General features: G+C 43.6%; 1 protein-coding gene across 1 annotated transcript in view; it reads right to left on the bottom strand.

The window, feature by feature from the left end:
- The window catches only part of LOC138357998 (MAP7 domain-containing protein 2-like), a 37,586-nt gene extending 15,332 nt beyond the window's left edge, over nt 1–22,254 (bottom strand). Inside the window, exons 1-2 of the mRNA XM_069315411.1 lie at nt 22,207–22,254; nt 14,008–14,388 (exon numbers count right to left, since the gene is read on the bottom strand). Coding sequence (XP_069171512.1) covers nt 14,008–14,388; nt 22,207–22,254 — 429 coding nt within the window. The remainder of the gene's footprint in view (nt 1–14,007; nt 14,389–22,206) is intronic.
- Between the last annotated feature and the right edge of the window lie 580 nt (nt 22,255–22,834).

The following is a 22,834-nucleotide window of genomic DNA, read 5'->3' as shown; positions in this document are numbered from 1 at the left end:
TATTTCACGTGAATTCGTTAATAAACATATATGTTTTATATGTCTCAAGAAAGGCAGACATATAAGCTTCACTTTAAACACTTTACCATAGACATATTTAAAGTTCTAATGAAGATACATGTATTTTAAAAATTACGGAGCTCCCACCCCGTACAGACTGAACGACAGAGCAACTCTCTCTCAGATCAATGTTTATTTCACGTAAATTCGTTAATAAACACAAATGTTTTATATGTCTTAAGCAAGATAGAAATAAGAGCTTCATTTTCAATACATTACAATAGACATATTTATAGCTCAAGTGAAGATACATATGTTTTTATTGTAGCGCTCAGTAGCTTGTCGGGCATGGAGTGCAGACGCCTACGCACTTGCCGATATATTGTATAATTATCAAAGATACGCTAATAAAGCCTAAAATCTTATATGCCTCCAGAAAGACCGAGATATGAACATTATTATGATTTCACCAAATGAAATATATCATGTTCGAGAACAAAGATATATCAATTTTAAATTAAGTTTCGACTCTTGCTCGGGCGAGAGAGAGGGAGCGACTCTCGCCCCATCTATTGGAGATTCTGTCCACTAAAGACCCAAAGCTACTCTAACCCTCCTAGCATTATTTAAGTAATGAAGTAATATGGTATATTTACTATAATGTGGGTGCTGAATGCAGAACATGAGAAAACATATATTTACTCCAAACTAATATAATTTCATTATGAAATAAGTAAATAATAGCATCAAAGGAAGTCGACGGTCCAAGCGTCAATGTTGTGGAACGACTTATCCAAGATATATCGTTGTTTGGAAAGTGTTTGTTGGCATATCCAGTTGTCGCACTTCTCTGCACAAATTATCACAAATTTAAATTATAATGTTAACAAGTAGAATACGTATTTTTAATAAAATCTAACATAGCTAGCCAGAAAACATTTAACATTTATTAAAAAAATATATGTTTGGAAGTTAAATCGACTTCATAGGACAATAGTGTTGTTATATATACTCGTTATTCGTTGACATGCGTTCGCTACTTAAACTACCATGTACTGTACTTATGTGAAATCTCCCATGTCTCTTCGCTCATCTCACCGAACCCTACAGGCTCTGTGATATATTGCTTAATTAATTGAGATTCACAAATAAAGCTTATAATTGTATATGTTATCAAAAAGGCAGAGCTTATTTTAGTTCATTTATTATGCACCCCATACCCATCCTATGGGCGATAGTGGAGTGTTACAGAGGCGCATAATGGGCTCAGGGACTGAGCCCCACAATTCATATAGCCAAGGAAGTTATAATCTTGATAAGCTAGTTACAAAAGTCAATGCACATTGTCACATCAACAATGGGCTCGAGACCGACCACAAGTACAGTTTATAATTTAAGCAACTGACATATATGGAGGGCTAGTGTCACAATTGATTTGTTTATCCTACACATAACCCCCTCTCCCCCATCCAATGGGCAGCGGTGGATAGGTTACAATCAAGTCGTTTTTTGCGTTTTATTCAGAGATTAGATCTTATTGGGTGAGGAAAGATATTCATATTTTAAAGAAGGCTTCTTGGCTGATGCTCTCCATTGATGGAAAATATACAACCTTTTGAAAATCAATGTTAGTTTGATCTAGATATTGTAATTGACGAAAGTATTTATGTCATCAGAAAGGTAGAAATATAGGCTACATCTAAAATCCTTTGTCATAAATATAACTGAAGTGAAAACGAAGATATATGCGTTTTGATAGTTACTTGATGGCTAGCTCTGAGAGTGTGAAGCCCTGCACACCAGCCAATAAATTGTATAATTAGTTTCCATATATTTTAATTAATCTTAAAAATCTATATGTCAGATGAAAGGAAGATGTAGCCGTTAATGTGACAACATTTAAAAATATATATATCTTAAGTTAAATAAATAATATCACCTTATCGCCGGTGTCCGGACACATAAAAATTACCTAGGTATCAGTATCCAGCCAGGCGGGGATCACAGGCTGCACAATACTGATAAATTATGTAATGCACTACTTGTGGTCCATCTCGAACCCATTTATGATGTGACGACTTATAGTGAATTTTGTAACTAGCTCATCAAGATTGTAACTTGCTTAGCTAAATGATTTGTGGGGTTCGGTTCATTCATTTTCTTTCTTTATTATGCACCCCATAATATACATCCCGTGGGCGGTGGTGTAAAGGATTACAGAGGCACATAATCGGTTCAGGAACTGAACCCTCTAGTTCGTTTAGCTAAGCAAATAACAATCTTTTGACGCTAGTTACAAAATTATTAATGTACACATACTTATGCATACATGTACATATTCATACGTATACATATATACATACACATACATATTTAATCACCACCACAAATACACACATCAGTAATCTTTTGTGTCACAAGTGATTCAACAAGAGGCTCACAACAGTCACTATACAAGGCACTTTACATTTATGAGGAGTCGCACAGTTACTAGTCTTGCTCCACACCCACCCAACTGGGCGGCAGCTTTACAGTCATGTGCTCCACACCCACCCAACTGGGCGGCAGCTTTACAGTCATGTGCTCCACACCCACCCAACTGGGCGGCAGCTTTACACTCATGTGCTCCACACCCACCCAACTGGGCGGCAGCTTTACAGTCATGTACTCCACACCCACCCAACTGGGCGGCAGCTTTACAGTCATGTGCTCCACACCCACCCAACTGGGCGGCAGCTTTACAGTCATGTGCTCCACACCCAGCCAACTGGGCGGCAGCTTTACAGTCATGTGCTCCACACCCAGCCAACTGGGCGGCAGCTTTACAGTCATGTGCTCCACACCCACCCAACTGGGCGGCTGCTTTACAGTCATGTGCTCCACACCCACCCAACTGGGCGGCAGCTTTACAGTCATGTGCTCCACACCCACCCAACTGGGCGGCAGCTTTACAGTCATGTGCTCCACACCCAGCCAACTGGGCGGCAGCTTTACAGTCATGTGCTCCACACCCACCCAACTGGGCGGCAGCTTTACAGTCATGTGCTCCACACCCACCCAACTGGGCGGCTGCTTTACAGTCATGTGCTCCACACCCACCCAACTGGGCGGCAGCTTTACAGTCATGTGCTCCACACCCACCCAACTGGGCGGCTGCTTTACAGTCATGTGCTCCACACCCACCCAACTGGGCGGCTGCTTTACAGTCATGTGCTCTACACCCACCCAACTGGGCGGCAGCTTTACAGTCATGTGCTCGACACCCACCCAACTGGGCGGCAGCTTTACAGTCATGTGCTCGACACCCACCCAACTGGGCGGCAGCTTTACAGTCATGTGCTCCACACCCACCCAACTGGGCGGCAGCTTTACAGTCATGTGCTCCACACCCACCCAACTGGGCGGCAGCTTTACAGTCATGTGTATGCATTACCTATAGTAAGCAAATTTTGGATACTTCGCTAAGATTTCGGGCAGCACATCATTATGAATGAAGTACTTACACATTTCATGGACACTATTGATGTTGTTATCTTTAAATTCCGCTATTTTTCACATTCCATTATATAATGACTCAAAGTATGCGAATAGTTCTGCTGACAGAGTTTACATTTAGTCAAATCTAGATCATCAGATGTTACAAACTTCCAGAGGTACTTGTAGCTGAGCCTAAACCTAGCAGTGGTAACATCTAGAAGTCTGCTAACATTATTGGATGACCCATAGACGAGCGATTCATCAAAGTTTATACAATATTGTGAAATTGAGAGTCAGTGTAGTAACATAAATTGGTAAATAATAAATATTGTAAGTTAAGAATCTGATGCATGTGTGTGTGTTGGGGGGGGGGGGGCGGGGGTTATACCCTTGGTAAGCGAGAGTGAAAAGTAACCTTAGACGTCTGCGGTCAATGTGGGGGGGGGAGGTTTAGTCAAATCCACCCTCCAACATCTGGACATAGTACCACCAGCCTCCACAACACTCCATCAGCCTCCAGCTGATGCTTGTAGATGCCTCATCTAACCTCACTTATGTCACACATTAACCTACAGTTCCTGTGATATTTAAACTCCTCATCACAGTGGCGTCTCACCAATATAAACTGTATTGGATTTTGTCCCGAAATAGCTATATGCTGACTGGACGTGTATGTATGTATGTATGTATGTATGTATGTATGTATGTATGTATGTATGTATGTATGTATGTATGTATGTATGTATGTATGTATGCATGCATGCATGCATGCATGTATGTATGTATGTATGTATGTATGTATGTATGTATGTATGTATGTATGTATGTATGCATGCATGTATGTATGTATGTATGTATGTATGTATGTATGTATGTATGTATGTATGTATGTATGTATGTATGTATGTATGTATGTATGTATGCATGCATGTATGTATGTATGTATGTATGTATGTATGTATGCATGTGTGTACTCACCTATATGTACTCACCTATATGTGCTTGCAGGATCGAGCATTGACTCTTGGATCCCGCCTTTCTAGCTATCGGTTGTTTACAGTAATGACTCCTGTCCCATTTCCCTATCATACCTAGTTTTAAAAGTATGAATAGTATTTGCTTCCACAACCTGTTCCCCAAGTGCATTCCATTTTTCTACTACTCTCACGCTAAAAGAAAACTTCCTAACATCTCTGTGACTCATCTGAGTTTCCAGTTTCCACCCATGTCCCCTCGTTCTGTTATTATTACGTGTGAACATTTGATCTATTTCCACTTTGTCAATTCCCCTGAGTATTTTATATGTCCCTATCATATCTCCTCTCTCCCTTCTTTTCTCTAGTGTCGTAAGGTTCAGTTCCTTCAGCCGCTCTTCATATCCCATCCCTCGTAGCTCTGGGACAAGCCTCGTCGCAAACCTCTGAACCTTCTCCAGTTTCTTTATGTGTTTCTTCAGGTGGGGGCTCCATGATGGCGCGGCATACTCTAAGACGGGTCTCACGTAGGCAGTGTAAAGCGCCCTAAAAGCTTCCTCATTTAGGTTTCTGAATGAAGTTCTAATTTTCGCCAGTGTAGAGTACGCTGCTGTCGTTATCCTATTTATATGTGCCTCAGGAGTTAGATTAGGTGTCACATCCACTCCCAGATCTCTTTCTCGAATCGTTACAGGTAGGCTGTTCCCCTTCATTGTGTACTGTCCCTTTAGTCTCCTGTCACCTGATCCCATTTCCATAACTTTACATTTACTGGTGTTAAACTCCAGTAGCCATTTCTCTGACCATCTCTGCAGCCTGTTTAAGTCCTCTTGGAGGATCCTACAATCCTCGTCTGTCACAACTCTTCTCATTAATTTTGCGTCATCTGCAAACATTGACATGTATGACTCCACTCCTCGAGTCCATTTATTGTATGTATTGTATGCATTGTATGACTGTGTATGTATTTATGTATGTATGTATGTATGTATGTATGTATGTATGTATGTATGTATGTATGTATGTATGTATGTATGTATGCATGTGTGTATGTATGTATTCCCAATCACGTTAAAGACTCCCCCTCCATCATCCAGTTAAAGAGAAAAACAACTATACTAAATAATCAACTCCTTGTAACTTTAATTATGCTGACCTTCCTATCTGTATTCAGACTGAGCCTACCATCATTAAAGGTGATTATAACGCTAGCCATAGGAATATTGGTAATTCGCAGTTCAGTAATCGTAACGGCAACCAACTGGTGTCACTATTAGGTAGCCACGATGATGCACAGATTGTGGGTGACCTTGAACCAACGCATATCTACGGAGGTATTCTTGATCTATGTCTCGGTGTCAACGTCTCCCACACCGTGTGCGCCTCGTCAATAGTGCCAGTTATGGCGTCTGATCATCTGGCCATATTAGCCACTGTAAGCATTGGAAGCTCTATCCTCCCGGGTGGAGTGTTCAAGCGGAAGAGGCTGGCTGTGCCCATCGATCAACGAGACAATCTTGTTGCTCATGTGTGTCAGATTGGTGCAGTTCATCTGAGCCTTCATCAGTTGAAGATTTTAACAATGAGCTCACAGGTACTATCGAGCAGTTTATAGAATCACTTGATTCATCGTCCAGGCCACGTAACCCAAATTACACTGGTCATAGCACTTATGCTTATTATAATGATTCTAAATTGCATGCACTAAAACGCACTGCCAGAATAATTGGACTAGCTTGTAGAAGGACCCGCACTGCTGAAATGCTTCGGCTCTTTCAAGCGGCTCTGGCTAAGGCCAGGGAACGTCTGGTGGAGCTGAGGCAGACAGACTGGGAAACTTTTGTCCGTGGTCTCAATTCTCACACGCCACTAAGTCGGGCATGGAAGGATATCAACAAGATCAAAGGGAAAAATGCTGCAGAGATCTCGTACCCTAATCCTCTGCACAGAGCAAATGATCTTGTTGATGCTTGGGCCACGACTTCCAGCTTTGACAGTCTTCCTCTACCCTCACAGAATGAATTAAATGATAGATATACTGATAGGGCAAGGTTCCTTGACTTCATGCTTCATCAAGAGGATGACTGTGACATGCTTTTACTGAATACGAACTAGATTCTGCTCTACATAAAGGCAAAGCTACATCACCCGGGGAGGATGGAGTTACTTACGGCATACTGCTTATGCTTCTGCTAGTTCCAAGGAATACCTTTCTTCAATTGTATAATATGAGCTATGTAACTGGGGAGCTTCCTAACACCAACAGTGTTATTATTCCCATTCCTAAACCTCACCAGCCGAGTGCTTTATGCCCAATCTCCCTCACTAGTTGTCTCTATAAGTGTCTTGAGAAGATGGTTCTCAACCGTCTCCTTTACAAAATTAATAATATGTTGTCTCCCCAGATATATGGCTTTATGCATGGAAAGAGTGTACATCACTGTATTACCACATTCCTCACCCTGCATACTGATAGATCATATACCACTTTCCTAGATCTTAAGTCAGCCTTTGACATTGCTAACCCACACGTCATTATGAGAGAACTTGCTAAAATGAATGTTGGAATGTTAATGTTAAAAATTGTTCAAACTGAAATAAATATATAACACTGTACGGTACAGTTGTGTTTAATTATGTTTTGCGATTCCTATGGAAAAGGTATTTGTGCACCAAGTACTACTAGGTCATTATGAGATATGCTGAATGTTGTCAATATACCATCTGAATACGGTTCACTTTGCGTTAATCATTGGACGTCCTAATGATTAAGGTCCCCAAAAGGACTTAATCAGACCTCAGTGGATAATTTTACTCTCCCTCTCTCTCTCTCTCTCTCTCTCTCTCTCTCTCTCTCTCCCTCTCTCTCTCTCTCTCCTCTCTCTCTCTCTCTCTCTCTCCTCTCTCTCTCTCTCTCTCTCTCTCTCTCTCTCTCTCTCTCTCTCTCTCTCTCTCTCTCTCTCTCTCTCTCTCTCTCTCTCTCTCTCTCTCTCTCTCTCCCTCTCTCTCTCTCCCTCTCTCTCTCTCTCTCTCCCTCTCTCTCTCTCTCTCCCTCTCTCTCTCTCCCTCTCTCTCTCTCTCTCTCTCTCTCTCTCTCTCTCTCTCTCTCTCTCTCTCTCTCTCTCTCTCCCTCTCTCTCTCTCCCTCTCTCTCTCTCTCTCTCTCTCTCTCTCTCTCTCTCTCTCTCTCTCTCTCTCTCTCTCTCTCTCTCTCTCTCTCTCTCTCTCTCTCTCTCTCCCTCTCTCTCTCTCTCTCTCTCTCTCTCCCTCACTCTCTCTCTCTCTCCCTCTCTCTCTCTCTCTCTCTCTCTCTCTCTCTCTCTCTCTCTCTCTCTCTCTCTCTCTCTCTCTCTCTCTCTCTCTCTGTCTCTCTCTCTCTGTCTCTCTGTCTCTCTGTCTCTCTGTCTCTCTCTCTCTCTCTCTCTCTCTCTCTCTCTCTCTCTCTCTCTCTCTCTCTCTCTCTCTCTCTCTCTCTCTCAGAGCATCCCCTTATGTGTTGTATGTGGGTGCTGAAGTTCAGTCTCTTGTCTATGTATAGGTGAAGGAACTTTCCATAATTGTTATTGCTAATGTTTACTTGTAATACTGGGTATACATCCGGTGTTCTTACCCTCGACCGCGGCGAGGGTAAGCCGTGGCCGTATGGTCTGAAACCCACAAATATTTACAATGGGGGGTGGGGGGGGGGGGGGATAACATTTCCTCTTCAAGCACGCGCACACAAATGAACTATGTTACTTAACTGGAAGCACTCGTACAACATAATTTACACGATTTCTCAGGATAATTATACTTCTTACCAGCATATATACAGTATAGTACCTAGGAGGTTCTCTTCAATGATATCTAAGATAATTAAATGAACCCAAGCAAACCACTGTGGAAATGTGCAGGACAAACATATCAATTGTGACACTAGCTCTCCACTTATGGCATTTGCTTAATTTAGAAACTGTACTTGTGGTCGATCTCGAACCCATGTTGTTGATGTGACGATGTGTTATGAATTTTGTGGCTAGCTCCTCAAGATTGTAACTTGCTTAGATAAATAAATTGTGTGTTCAGTCCCTGAACCCATTATGTGATAAATTAACTAAACTAAAAACTATAGTCTGGCGACGAAGCCTGAACTGCATAATGTAAATAGGGATTAACCAGAAAAAGATATAGGTGAAGAATAACATCAGGTAACTGCGTTAATTACAATATTAGATCAAACTAACATTGATTTTCAAAAGGTTGTATATTTTCCATCAATGGAGAGCATCAGCCAAGAAGCCTTCTTTAAAATATGAATATCTTTCCTCACCCAATAAGATCTAATCTCTGAATAAAACGCAAAAAACGACTTGATTGTAACCTATCCACCGCTGCCCATTGGATGGGGGAGAGGGGGTTATGTGTAGGATAAACAAATCAATTGTGACACTAGCCCTCCATATATGTCAGTTGCTTAAATTATAAACTGTACTTGTGGTCGGTCTCGAGCCCATTGTTGATGTGACAATGTGCATTGACTTTTGTAACTAGCTTATCAAGATTATAACTTCCTTGGCTATATGAATTGTGGGGCTCAGTCCCTGAGCCCATTATGCGCCTCTGTAACACTCCACTATCGCCCATAGGATGGGTATGGGGTGCATAATAAATGAACTAAAATAAGCTCTGCCTTTTTGATAACATATACAATTATAAGCTTTATTTGTGAATCTCAATTAATTAAGCAATATATCACAGAGCCTGTAGGGTTCGGTGAGATGAGCGAAGAGACATGGGAGATTTCACATAAGTACAGTACATGGTAGTTTAAGTAGCGAACGCATGTCAACGAATAACGAGTATATATAACAACACTATTGTCCTATGAAGTCGATTTAACTTCCAAACATATATTTTTTTAATAAATGTTAAATGTTTTCTGGCTAGCTATGTTAGATTTTATTAAAAATACGTATTCTACTTGTTAACATTATAATTTAAATTTGTGATAATTTGTGCAGAGAAGTGCGACAACTGGATAAGCCAACAAACACTTTCCAAACAACGATATATCTTGGATAAGTCGTTCCACAACATTGACGCTTGGACCGTCGACTTCCTTTGATGCTACTTATTTACTTATTTCATAATGAAATTATATTAGTTTGGAGTAAATATATGTTTTCTCATGTTCTGCATTCAGCACCCACATTATAGTAAATATACCATATTACTTCATTACTTAAATAATGCTAGGAGGGTTTGAGTAGCTTTGGGTCTTTAGTGGACAGAATCTCCAATAGATGGGGCGAGAGTCGCTCCCTCTCTCTCGCCCGAGCAAGAGTCGAAACTTAATTTAAAATTGATATATCTTTGTTCTCGAACATGATATATTTCATTTGGTGAAATCATAATAATGTTCATATCTCGGTCTTTCTGGAGGCATATAAGATTTTAGGCTTTATTAGCGTATCTTTGATAATTATACAATATATCGGCAAGTGCGTAGGCGTCTGCACTCCATGCCCGACAAGCTACTGAGCGCTACTATAAAAACATATGTATCTTCACTTGAGCTATAAATATGTCTATTGTAATGTATTGAAAATGAAGCTCTTATTTCTATCTTGCTTAAGACATATAAAACATTTGTGTTTATTAACGAATTTACGTGAAATAAACATTGATCTGAGAGAGAGTTGCTCTGTCGTTCAGTCTGTACGGGGTGGGAGCTCCGTAATTTTAAAAATACATGTATCTTCATTAGAACTTTAAATATGTCTATGGTAAAGTGTTTAAAGTGAAGCTTATATGTCTGCCTTTCTTGAGACATATAAAACATATATGTTTATTAACGAATTCACGTGAAATAAACATTGTTCTGAGAGAGAGTTGCTCGGTCGATCAATCTGTCCGGGGTTAAAGCTCGGCTATTATAAAAGTACACGTATCTTCGCTTTAAATTTAAATATGCCCATGGTAAGGTATTTAGAATGAAGCTTATATTTCTATCTTTCTTGTGACATATAAAACTCTTACGTTTATTAAGGAATCTGTGTGAAATAGGCATGGTTCTGAGATGAATGCTGCGGTTTTCGAGCTCGACGCGCGGCAATGGACGCCTTAAACATCCAGTGGGTATTATTGGACCCTATACCCATTTTATTTGTGGTTGGAGCCCCATACCCATTCTATGGGTGGTTGGAGCCCCATACCCATCCTGTGGGTTGTAGTGGACGCCATACTCATCCTGTGGGTGGTATTGGACCCCATACCCTTCCTGTGGGTGGATGTGATCCCCATACTCATCCTGTGGGTGGATGTGACCCTCATACCCATCCTGTGGGTGGTATTGGACCCCTTTCCCACCTAACAGGCGGTAGGTGACAATATACCCATCCTAGCTATAGTTGGTATAGTAGACACAATACCGTCCTATTTGCAGTAGTTTACCCCATAGACATTCAAATGTAACATCGTTTTCTGTTAGCGTTCCTACAAAACATTCTTTAAAGATTTTTAAAGCCAAACTATGGTATATAATATTGATTGGTGAAGCACTGTTATTCTATGTAATAATTTATAGTGCTTATTATAATTTACTAAGAACAACTAATATTTCTCAAAACAAAACTACGAGCCTTCAATAGGATATAGCTGATCTGTAATATTATAAGAGCATGGACAACAGTAGGTAAATTTCACAACCCATGTGGGACCTGAAAACTACAATTTTCCTTATAATTGAACCAATCACGAATATTCTGCTATCTATGTTGACGGACGGGTACTGTGACACGTAAATTGGTACGTGAGGAAGAGTTTGGGCCTTGGTAAAAAAAGTAACTGGGAATATATCACATATTTACTAATTCATATTCAACATATTGACTTTAAGCATTAAGTCATATATGTGCTGTCTTGTGTGAGAACGGGTTGGGCCTTACGTAGGCAGTGTAAAGCGCCCTAAATGCCTCCTTACTTAGGTTTCTGAATGATGTTCTAACTTTTGCCAGTGTAGAGTACGCTGCTGTCGTTATCCTATTAATATGTGCCTCAGGAGATAGATTAGGTGTTACGTCCACCCCCAGGTCTCTTTCACGCATCGTTACAGGTAGGCTGTTCCCCTTCATTGTGTACTGTCCCTTTGGTCTCTTATCTCCTAGTCCCATTTCCATAACTTTACATTTTCTCGTGTTGAATTCTAGTAGCCATTTCTCTGACCATCTCTGCAATCTGTTCAGGTCCTCTTGGAGGATCCTGCAATCCTCATCTGTCACAACTCTTCTCATCAACTTTGCATCATCCGCAAACATCGACATGTAGGACTCTACGCCTGTAAACATGTCGTTAACATATACAAGAAATAGAATTGGTCCCAGCACCGATCCTTGTGGTACTCCACTTGTTACTGTTCGCCAGTCCGACTTCTCGCCCCTTACCGTAACTCTTTGGCTCCTTCCTGTTAGGTAGTTCCTTATCCATTCTAGGACCTTTCCCCCCACCCCCGCCTGCCTCTCGAGCTTGAACAGCAGTCTCATGTGCGGTACTGTATCAAAGGCTTTTTGGCAGTCCAGAAATATGCAGTCTGCCCAACCATCTCTGTCCTGTCTTATCCTCGTTATTTTATCGTAGAATTCCAGAAGGTTTGTTAGGCACGATTTCCCTGTCCAGAACCCATGTTGATGTTTGTTCACAAACCTAATGTTCTCCAGGTGTGCAACCAGTCGCAGCCTAATTATTCTTTCCAGTATTTTACAGGGGATGCTTGTCAGTGATACAGGTCTGTAGTTAAGTGCCTCCTCCCTATCTCCTTTCTTGAAGATCGGCACGACATTTGCCTTCTTCCAGCAACTGGGCAATTCTCCTGACATAAGTGACTCATTAAAGATCATTGCCAGAGGCACGCTGAGGGCCTGTGCTGCTTCTTTTAGTATCCACGGTGATACTTTGTCTGGTCCAACTGCTTTAGTTGCATCTAGAGTTGTCAACTGTTTCATTACCTCCTCTGCTGTCACCTCTATATCTGATAGTCTTTCATCTAGGGTAACCCCTTCCAACAATGGGAGCTGCTCAGGCTCGGTAGTGAACACTCCATGGAAACTGGCATTCAGTGCCTCGCAGATTTCCTTGTCACTTTCAGTATATGCCCCCTCTGTCTTCCTTAGTCTTGTCACTTGGTCGTTCACCGACATTTTTCTTCTTATATGACTGTGTAGTAACTTAGGTTGTTTTTTCGCTTTGATTGCAATATCGTTCTCATAGTCCCTTTCCGATGTTCGTCTTATGTTAATGTAATCGTTCCTAGCTCTGTTGTATCTGCTTCTGTTGTCCTCTGTTCTTTGTCTTCTGTACTTCCTCCACTCCCGTCTGCTGGCCATTTTTGCTTCCTGACACTGTCTATTAAACCATGGGTTATTATATTCCTTCTTATTTTTTCCCTTTACCCGTGTGTGTGTGCGTGTGTGTGTGTGTGTGTGTGTTTGTGTGTGTGTGTGTGTGTGTGTGTGTGTGTACTCACCTATATGTACTCACCTATATGTGCTTGCAGGATCGAGCATTGACTCTTGGATCCCGCCTTTCTAGCTATCGGTTGTTTACAGCAATGACTCCTGTCCCATTTCCCTATCATACCTAGTTTTAAAAGTATGAATAGTATTTGCTTCCACAACCTGTTCCCCAAGTGCATTCCATTTTTCTACTACTCTCACGCTAAAAGAAAACTTCCTAACATCTCTGTGACTCATCTGAGTTTCCAGTTTCCACTCATGTCCCCTCGTTCTGTTATTATTACGTGTGAACATTTGATCTATTTCCACTTTGTCAATTCCCCTGAGTATTTTATATGTCCCTATCATATCTCCTCTCTCCCTTCTTTTCTCTAGTGTCGTAAGGTTCAGTTCCTTCAGCCGCTCTTCATATCCCATCCCTCGTAGCTCTGGGACAAGCCTCGTCGCAAACCTCTGAACCTTCTCCAGTTTCTTTATGTGTTTCTTCAGGTGGGGGCTCCATGATGGCGCGGCATACTCTAAGACGGGTCTCACGTAGGCAGTGTAAAGCGCCCTAAAAGCTTCCTCATTTAGGTTTCTGAATGAAGTTCTAGGTGTGTGTGTGTGTGTGTGTGTGTGTGTGTGTGTGTGTGTGTGTGTGTGTGTGTGTGTGTGTGTGTGTGTGTGTGTGTGTGTGTGTGTGTGAGTGTGTGTGTGTGTGTGTGACATGTAGAAACATGTGCTGGTCCAGCCATTTCATGAAATATCTTTTCTTGGTATTGGCAAATTCTAGAAAGGTGGTGGTACTGGCCTTTAGATAATCACGGAATTTTCGTCTGTAGCTTTCGGTGGAGAGAAGGTAGGCATCTAAAACTGCTTGCTTCAGGGTCTGGTAGTTATTCTCAGACTCTAAGGTACTGAGAGTAACCACAGCTCTACCTGTAAGTTGCACTCTGAGAAGGGTAGACCATTGATCTGCTGGCCAGCTAAGTTTATTAGCTAGGGTCTCAAAGTGGTGAAAAAGACATCAATCTCTGTCTCAACGAATGGTGGCATTAACTTACTTGCATGGGAGATGTTGAAACTTACGGGAAGATTAGCGGTAGCTTGTTGGCGCTGAGTGTGGTGTATAGTTTCCAACGTGAGTTCTTGTTGTCGACATGCTACAGCCATATCGGCTTGCTTCTTATCATGCTCGCGCTGCATCTCCAGGTGACGTTGTTTTGCTTTCAGCTGTACTCGCTCACGCTCACGGAGTAGTGCAGTCTCACGTTCCTTGAGGGTGGCTTCACGTTCCTTTTCTTCTTTCCTAATTGCAGCTTCTTCTTTCCTGATTGCAGCCTCTCTTTCCCTTATTTGTATAGCTTCTTTCGCCAGAGCCGCCTCACGTTCCTTTAGGGCCGCCTCTCGTTCTTGTTCTTCTTTCCGGATCGCAGCCTCTCTTTCTTGCTCTTCTTTCCTTAGGGTCGCCTCGCGTTCCCTCGTTGGTATTACCATATTCTGAGGGTCTAGTAAATCTTGCCCCAGCCCTGAAGAACCTTAATATTAATCTAGTGTTCAAAAATGATAATACAGTTAAGTCCATGTTAATTAAGAACTCGCCCTCGTCTGTAGCAGGTTGTGTGTATTCCATCCCTTGTAATGAGTGTGCATGTGTTTACATCGGCCAGACAGGTAAATCTCTTTCCTCGCGTTTAAAACTGCATTCGTATGCTATTCGTACAGCCCAGCAATCCAGTGCATTGTATTTACATTCCAGTTTATATAATCATTCTATCGACTTCACAGGGGCAAAATGTATTGTTAAAAGTAAGGATTTTGTTGAACGAAACGTGATCGAGTCTGCTCTGATCAAACATTGTAACAACAGCCTTAATGTGAGCCCCGGTATGTACAAGTTGGATCCCTATTTAAGCCTCAATATAGCACGTCAAAACAATATAGCAATCATTTAACACGTGTGGCACTTGGAGATATTAATAGGAGCTGCCTCGTACGGGCCAATATGCCTTCTGCAGTTACCTTCTTTCTTATAATTCCTTTCCTCCACTTATTTTTGGTGGTCAGGTGATCTGCCCAGGCGGATATAAAGGTATGATCAGCGATGTTTTCTTATCTTCATTCTACTTTGCTCTGATGAAGGCAAATTAGCCGAAAACGCGTTAAGCATTTTCTATTTTTCACATGTGGTTATTCTGCATATATATATATATATATATATATATATATATATATATATATATATATATATATATATATATATATATATATATATATATATATATATATATATATATATATATATATATATATATATGTCGTACCTAGTAGCCAGAACGCACTTCTCTGCCTACTATGCAAGGCCTGATTTGAATAATAAGCCAAGTTTTCATGAATTAATTGTTTTTCCACTACCTAACCTACCTAACCTAACCTAACCTAACTTTTTCGGCTACCTAACCTAACGTAACCTATAAAGATAGGTTAGGTTAGGTTAGGTAGGGTTGGTTAGGTTCGGTCATATATCTACGTTAATTTTAACTTCAATAAAAAAAATTGACCTCATACATAATGAAATGGTTAGCTTTATCATTTCAAAAGAAAAAAGTTGGAGAAAATATATTAATTCAGGAAAACTTGGCTTATTAGGCAAATCGGGCCTTGAATAGTAGGCTGATAAGTGCGTTCTGGCTACTAGGTACGACATATATATATAAGGAGATGTTTGGGAGATATATATATCTCGAACTCTCTACTTCTTTTGTAGGGTCTGATGGTGTAGTGGGTTAAAGCATACTAGTTATGGCAGCTACTGGAAGGTAGTTGTGCTTTCTGGGTTCGAGTCCCACTGGTGGGTGTTGTCCAAAGATTATTAATCTTCACTTGTGGTTTATGCAAGTATAGGCTTATAAGCTGGACACGAGTTCTCTCACATTGACTGTGGCTTGACGAAAAATGCAGACTAACCCCACACTCATCTGGTTGCCCTCGGGAAGTGGAGATGTTTGGGATGTATATATATCTCGAACTCTCTACTTCTTTTGTAGGGTCTGATGGTGTAGTGGGTTAAAGCATACTAGTTATGGCAGCTACTGGAAGGTAGTTGTGCTTTCTGGGTTCGAGTCCCACTGGTGGGTGTTGTCCAAAGATTATTAATCTTCACTTGTGGTTTATGCAAGTATAGGCTTATAAGCTGGACACGAGTTCTCTCACATTGACAGTGGCTTGACGAAAAATGCAGACTAACCCCACACTCATCTGGTTGCCCTCGGGAAGTGGAGATGTTTGGGATGTATATATATCTCGAACTCTCTACTTCTTTTGTAGGGTCTGATGGTGTAGTGAGTTAAAGCATACTAGTTATGGCAGCTACTGGAAGGTAGTTGTGCTTTCTGGGTTCGAGTCCCACTGGTGGGTGTTGTCCAAAGATTATTAATCTTCACTTGTGGTTTATGCAAGTATAGGCTTATATATATATATATATATATATATATATATATATATATATATATATATATATATATATATATATATATATATATATATATATATATATATATATACAACTTTAGAACACTTTCCCACCAGGAGACTCGAACCCTAGCCAGCACAGAAGCCTTCCAGCAACTGGCATAACAGGTACGCCTTAACCCGCTCGACTCCATATATATATATATATAAATATATATATATATATATATATATATATATATATATATATATATATATATATATATATATATATATATATATAATATGCGAACAAGCCTGAATGGTCCCCAGGACTATATGCGACTGAAAACTCACACCCCAGAAGTGACTCGAACCCATACTGCCAGGAGCAATGCAACTGGTATACAAGACGCCTTAATCCGCTTGACCATCACGACCGGACAAAAGGAAGTGATAGCCGAAGCTATTTGAACCACTTCCCCGCCGGCACTCGGATGGTAATCTTGCGCATAGCATTTTATCAAATCACCTCATTCTTTGGGGCACATGTGAGGAACACAAATGCGAACAAACCTGAATGGTCCCCAGGACTATATGCGATTGAAAACTCACACCCCAGAAGTGACTCGAACCCATACTGCCAGGAGCAAAGCAACTGGTATACAGGACGCCTTAATCCGCTTGACCATCACGACCGGACAAAAGGAAGTGATAGCCGAAGCTATTTGAACCATTTCCGCGCCGGCACTCGGATGGTATTCTTGGGCATAGCATTTTATCAAATCACCTCATTCTTTGGGGCACACGTGAGGAACACAAATGCGAACAAGCCTGAATGGTCCCCAGGACTATATGCGATTGAAAACTCACCCCAGAAGTGACTCGAACCGAATATATATATATTGTGACGGTGTTCCCCCCCCCTTATATTTCTCCCACGCCTGCAGTAAGAGTCATGTCCACTTTACTCAAGCGTTCTCTACGTCGCAGGCATCAAGTTGGTATATGTGGGAGAGCGGAGTGTTCTTGGAGTGCCGAGAAATTTATAAAACAATAGTATTTTGGCCTGTGGTTTAGGCCCTTTAGGAAGCCAAGATGGCGCTGGCTCTCCTGTTTCCCCGCCAAAACTGTGTGACGTCAGTGACACCGGATTGGTCACCGACAGCAATGTGGCACAGGGAGCCAATGAAAACCTCCCGTGGCGAATGTGACGTCACGAAGGAAGGGGGGTCCGGTCAGCGCGCTGCGTTGGCGCCATCAGTCTGACACGACACGTCAAGGAGGTTGGACGTGCGAAGATTGGTCCTGTCAGTTTGACAGTTGTTTCCCGCTCCCGTGGATTTTACGCGTCACCTGAAGTCTGCCGGTACTCTGTGAGGTCTTCCTTCGTTCATGTGTTGAACCAGAGAGGGAATCGACGGATATTGAGCAACAAGTGCTCCAGGACAGGTACTGTGCACGAAGAAGTGAAGTCTGTGCAGTGACGTAGGCGACGTCTGAGGCAGTTCACCCATTCGTGACGGCGTAGTGGCTGAACAGAGCCACTGGGTAGCAGAGGAAGAAGAGAACTATTTGGGAATTCGAACGACTGCAGCCGAGACGTAGGCGGGCAGCCGTAGCTGGGAGAAGTCGACGGCCGGGAGACCGACTCCAACCCTACAAGAAGTCGAGAAGGAGCACGGACCTGCTGGGATAAGGCACGGAGACGACGCGCTTATGGTGGGACATTGATTGAGTTCCTGGAGGACACGACAGTGTGTGTCAGGGGCGTTCCCGACACGAGGCAGGAGCCAGGACCAGGAGCTGCAACTCAACTCTCATCGGAGGATAGGTGAAAGTAGGTGGTTCTAGTTTCCCTCCCAATTCCCCTTTAGTCAGCTATATTATTTTGCCTGAGGATTTTGTATGTCGTGAGCAAGGCTCACCTATGTCACAGTAAGGCACCAGTGTGCAGAGTAGTACTATCAAGAGTACTCGTGATACTTATGTTTATTATTGGTGTGTACAGGCACCCGAAGGTATTGATGAATTTAATGTGTTGAGAATGTCTTTCATGAGACTTTAATTGAATCATATAGTGAGAGAATATATATAATATTATGTCAGTATTTGGAAGTTAGGCTATGTGCCCAGTAACTATGTTATTACCATTTATTGATGTCTGATTTATCTATATTATATATGTCAACGTTCGTGCATTGAATAAGCATTCATGTGTGCAGTGATTAATTGTGTTATCGCCCACGAAAGGAAATACTGAGAACTCTAGTGTTAAATACTTCATGAGTTATCACTAAATGAAGGGCAGTGCGTAATACCATTACAATGAATTACTATCGCATTTATTATAGAAACGATTGTTTGAGCCCGAGAACAGTGTAGCGAAGTAATACGTGCTATTGTCGCAAATATCGAGTGTGCGAACTTCTAGTGATCTTTGAGAACTTAAAGAAACAGCGCGCATGACGCCAGAGAAACAAGCAATAAACATTCGCGCGGGGGAAGGCGCCCAGCTGATTTTGACAGTGACAAGAGGGGGAGTGTTGCCACCTTAGTGAGTGCATATTATACGTGGGAATGAACGACTCCCGCCTGGATCAGCCGATTGTTTATTGATATGACCTTGTGATACCTTTTGAATGAGTTTTAAGTAAAATACAAAATACATTTGTGTTTATATCATCCCCTCCATATATCTTGTGGCTATATAATACCTGAAAGTAGAGAGTGATAGAAGTAAATACCTGCCTGATATCCTGATCTATTGAGTGTGTCCTTGCCACGGTCACCACAACTCAACAAATCCACTGATGTGTTACTGGACACCGAAAACACCAGTTTGCGACCTTGTGGTTAATAGTAGAGCCCTATTGTTGGGGCGGGAACATAACAGTTAAGTGAACGAGTTGTGTTCCCACTCCTTCTCAATCAGAGACCGGTTGGGATTGACTGGGATACTCTCCTGGCGTACAGTGGCGCCGCAAGGATAGAGTGAAGTCCCGCAGGGCTACGATGAGTGACCTTGAGTATAACTGTTGCACACACCCGAGAGTGAGAATCCCCAACATTGGCGACCTTGCCAGGATTAAGTACTGATACAGTTGCTCACCGAGAGAGTAGTGAACTGTCCCCAACATTGACGACCTTGCCAGGATTAAGTACTGATACGGTTGCTCACCGAGAGAGTAGTGAACTGTCCCCAACATTGGCGACCTTGCCAGGATCACGATCGAAATAAAGGTTGCAGTTGTGGTACTTGGCAGTGGTATTACGTATCAGGTGCAGGTTATCACTCATAGCACAAGATGGAGGATGATAAAGTAACAAGGTTCATTGACACTAGAGATGAGCAGGTGCTGGAGGAATGCACCAAGGCACAGTTGCAAGCAATAGCAGACCATTTTGGGATAAAGCTGAGGTCTGCCAGAGTGGGAGAGAGAAGACTGGAGATAATGGCACAGCTCAGGGCTCGAGACGAAGCTTTGGGGGAGGAACGGCCACAAACACCTGCCAGTGTGGGAGAACACCTGAGCATTGGTGGAAGCAGCAGGGGATCCAGCGGCAGCAGGCACAGCGTTAAGCTGGAGATAATGAAGCTGCAGCTAGAAGCACAGCTGAAGCGTGAGGAGCGAGAAGCACAGCAGCGCAAAGAAGAGCGAGAAGCAGAAGTACAGCTGAAGCGTGAGGAGCGAGAAGCACAGCTGAAGCGTGAGGAGCGAGAAGCACAGCAGCGCAAAGAAGAGCGAGAAGCAGAAGCACAGCTGCGCAGGGAAGAACAAGAGCGAGAAGCACAGCTGCGCAGGGAAGAACAAGAGCGAGAAGCACAGCTGCGCAGGGAAGAACACGAGCGAGAAGCTAGGATGAGACAGCAGGAGATAGAAGCTAACAAGGAGGTGGAGCTGAAGCGAGCTGAACTAGGACTAGGTGCACCTGCTCCGCCGCAACAGGAAGACCGACGAGTGAGGGAGCGAGATCTGCCGGTCTTTGTGCAAAATGAAGCCGAAAGTTTCTTCGACCACTTCGAAAGGGTTGCTGCTTTGAAGAGGTGGCCGAGGGCGGAGTGGGCGGAGCTAGTTCAAGGTAGGCTCACAGGTGAAGCTCGTGAAGCCTACAATATGCTCGACTTCCAAGAATGCACCAACTACGATGCGGTAAAAAGAGCTGTGCTCCATTCTTTCAAGCTCACGCCGGAATGTTACAGGAAGAGGTTTAGGGAATGTACCCGTTCGCCAGGAAAATCTTATGCGGAGACGGCGAGGGACATGGAGAGGAAGTTCCTTAAGTGGCTGGACTCTGAAGGAGCGAGGTCTTTTGAAGAGGTCAAGGGGCTAATGGTTATGGAAAAGTTTATGTCCGTGTTCTCTCTTGTGATCAGGGTGAGAGTAAAGGAGGCGGACATAAAGGACCTGAGGGCCGCAGCCGACAGAGCCGACATGTTGGAAGAAGCCTTGCGCCCCCGCCAAGAGGGACAGCTCCGACCACCCGTATACTCCGGAAACAGTAGGAATTATAGGAGGACGGATAGATGGAGGACAGGAGCGAGTTCTCCCAAGTCCCACCTCTCGAGTTGGGACAACAGAGGATCAAAAGGTGCTGTAGAGCCGATAAAGAAGTACCAAGCTGAGAGCTCAGGAGCTGTTGCTGCAACAAAGGAGTCGACGAATGGTGCGAGAAAGACACAGGGAGCGACGGCCTCTGGAGGCAGTGCTAAGGCGAGCGGTGGCGGATGGTCTCCGACGAGGAAGGTGCACTGTTACAATTGCGGAATAATCGGACATGTCGCGCGGGAATGCAGACGCCCTAAGCAGCGGGGGAACGTTGCGTTAGTGAGGTTCGAGGACCAGATGGCCGAGAGAGTGCGGGATGAACCCGTACTGAGTGGGGAGAAGAGAGTTTACCCGTTCGTGTGTCAGGGAACCGTAAGGATGGGGGACGCAGACCCCATCCCGGTGAAGATATTAAGAGACACTGGGGCCGATTTTTCCCTGGTGAGTGAAACCCTGTTCCCCGAGGGTTACAAGAGTACCAGTGTGGGGGTGGCAAGTGTGACCACTGTGGGAGGCCCAGTGAGGATGCCCCTACACCAGGTGACTCTGAATTCTGATTATGGCTACCAGATCCTAGTGGTGGGGGTCTGCACATCAATGCCCAAGATGGAGGCACAGGTCATCTTGGGAAATGACGCATGTGGAGGATATGTCCTTCCGAATCTAGTGAAAGGCGAGGAGTGCCTAGAGCAATACAAGGAGACGGGCGGAGTGTTAAACGCCTGTGGGGACGAGAAGGGAATCGCCCCGGTGGCATTCCCAGTTTGTGCTGTGATGTCGAGACAGCGCGAAGAACAAGGAGGTTGTGGATCTGATGGGGCTGAGGAGATGTCCGACAGCCTGGGAATCGATCACCTCTTCATAGGACCTGGAGAACGAGCGCAGGGCGAAGACAGCCCGAATGGTGAGTTGCAGGTGACCCTCACCAGTTCTCTAGGGGTAGACCGCACTCGTCTTGGAGAGTTGCAGCAGATGGAGTTCCCCGAACTGATTCGTGAGGCCAAAGGAGGACGTGTTGGTCCTGAGAAGGCTACTCATTTTTACATACAGGACGGCATGCTGATGAGACAGTGGAGGCCTGTGAGGATGGAGGCCGGAGAAGAGTCTCTAAGTACGAGGCACCAGGTAGTGTTGCCGGCCCAGTGCAGAGCGGCTGTGTTGGACCAATCGCACTCCGTGGACTCTGCAGGTCACCTGGGGGTGACCAAGACGCTGCGAAAGATCAGGGAACACTTTTACTGGCCAGGTATGGACGCCGAGGTGAGGCGTTATTGTAAGACGTGCTTACCGTGCCGGAGGGCAGGTAAGAGCCAATCCACGATACCGAAGGCCCCATTGATCCCTGTTCCGGCGTTTGGGCCTGCATTCGAGCGTCTGTTGGTCGACGGGGTGGGTCCGTTGCCAAGGACGAAGTGAGGGAATACCTACCTGATGACGATAATGTGTGCGTCCACCAGATTTCCAGAAGCCGTACCGATGCGACGTTTGACGGCGAAAGGAGTAGCCGGACAACTACAACGATTTTTCTCTTGGGTGGGGATGCCCAGAGAAATTCAGACAGACTGCGAAAGTATATTCCAGTCTAAGTGGTTCCGACAGACGGTGACAGGATGGGGAGTGACTCAGATTTGGTCGTCGCCCTACCGACCGCAGTCGCAAGGGGCGATCGAAAGATTTCACTCCACCTTGAAGACCGTTCTGAGAGTGTTCTGCGCAGAACAGGGGGCTGAGTGGGATGAGGCTGTATACCCCGCGTTGTTTGCCATACGTAACGCGGTGGTAGAATCGTTAGGATTCTCACCTTTCCAGCTGGTGTATGGACACGAGGTGCGAAGTCCTCTGTCCATGCTGAGGGAACAATGGACACCGGGAGTGACCGTGGGAACGGTGAATGAATATGTCCAAAAATTCAAAGA

This window comes from Procambarus clarkii, chromosome 7, assembly GCF_040958095.1.
Source record: "Procambarus clarkii isolate CNS0578487 chromosome 7, FALCON_Pclarkii_2.0, whole genome shotgun sequence".
Classification (NCBI taxonomy): Eukaryota; Metazoa; Arthropoda; class Malacostraca; order Decapoda; family Cambaridae; genus Procambarus; species Procambarus clarkii.
Note: the sequence above shows the minus strand (reverse complement) of the source record. Positions and strands in the feature narration are given on the sequence as shown.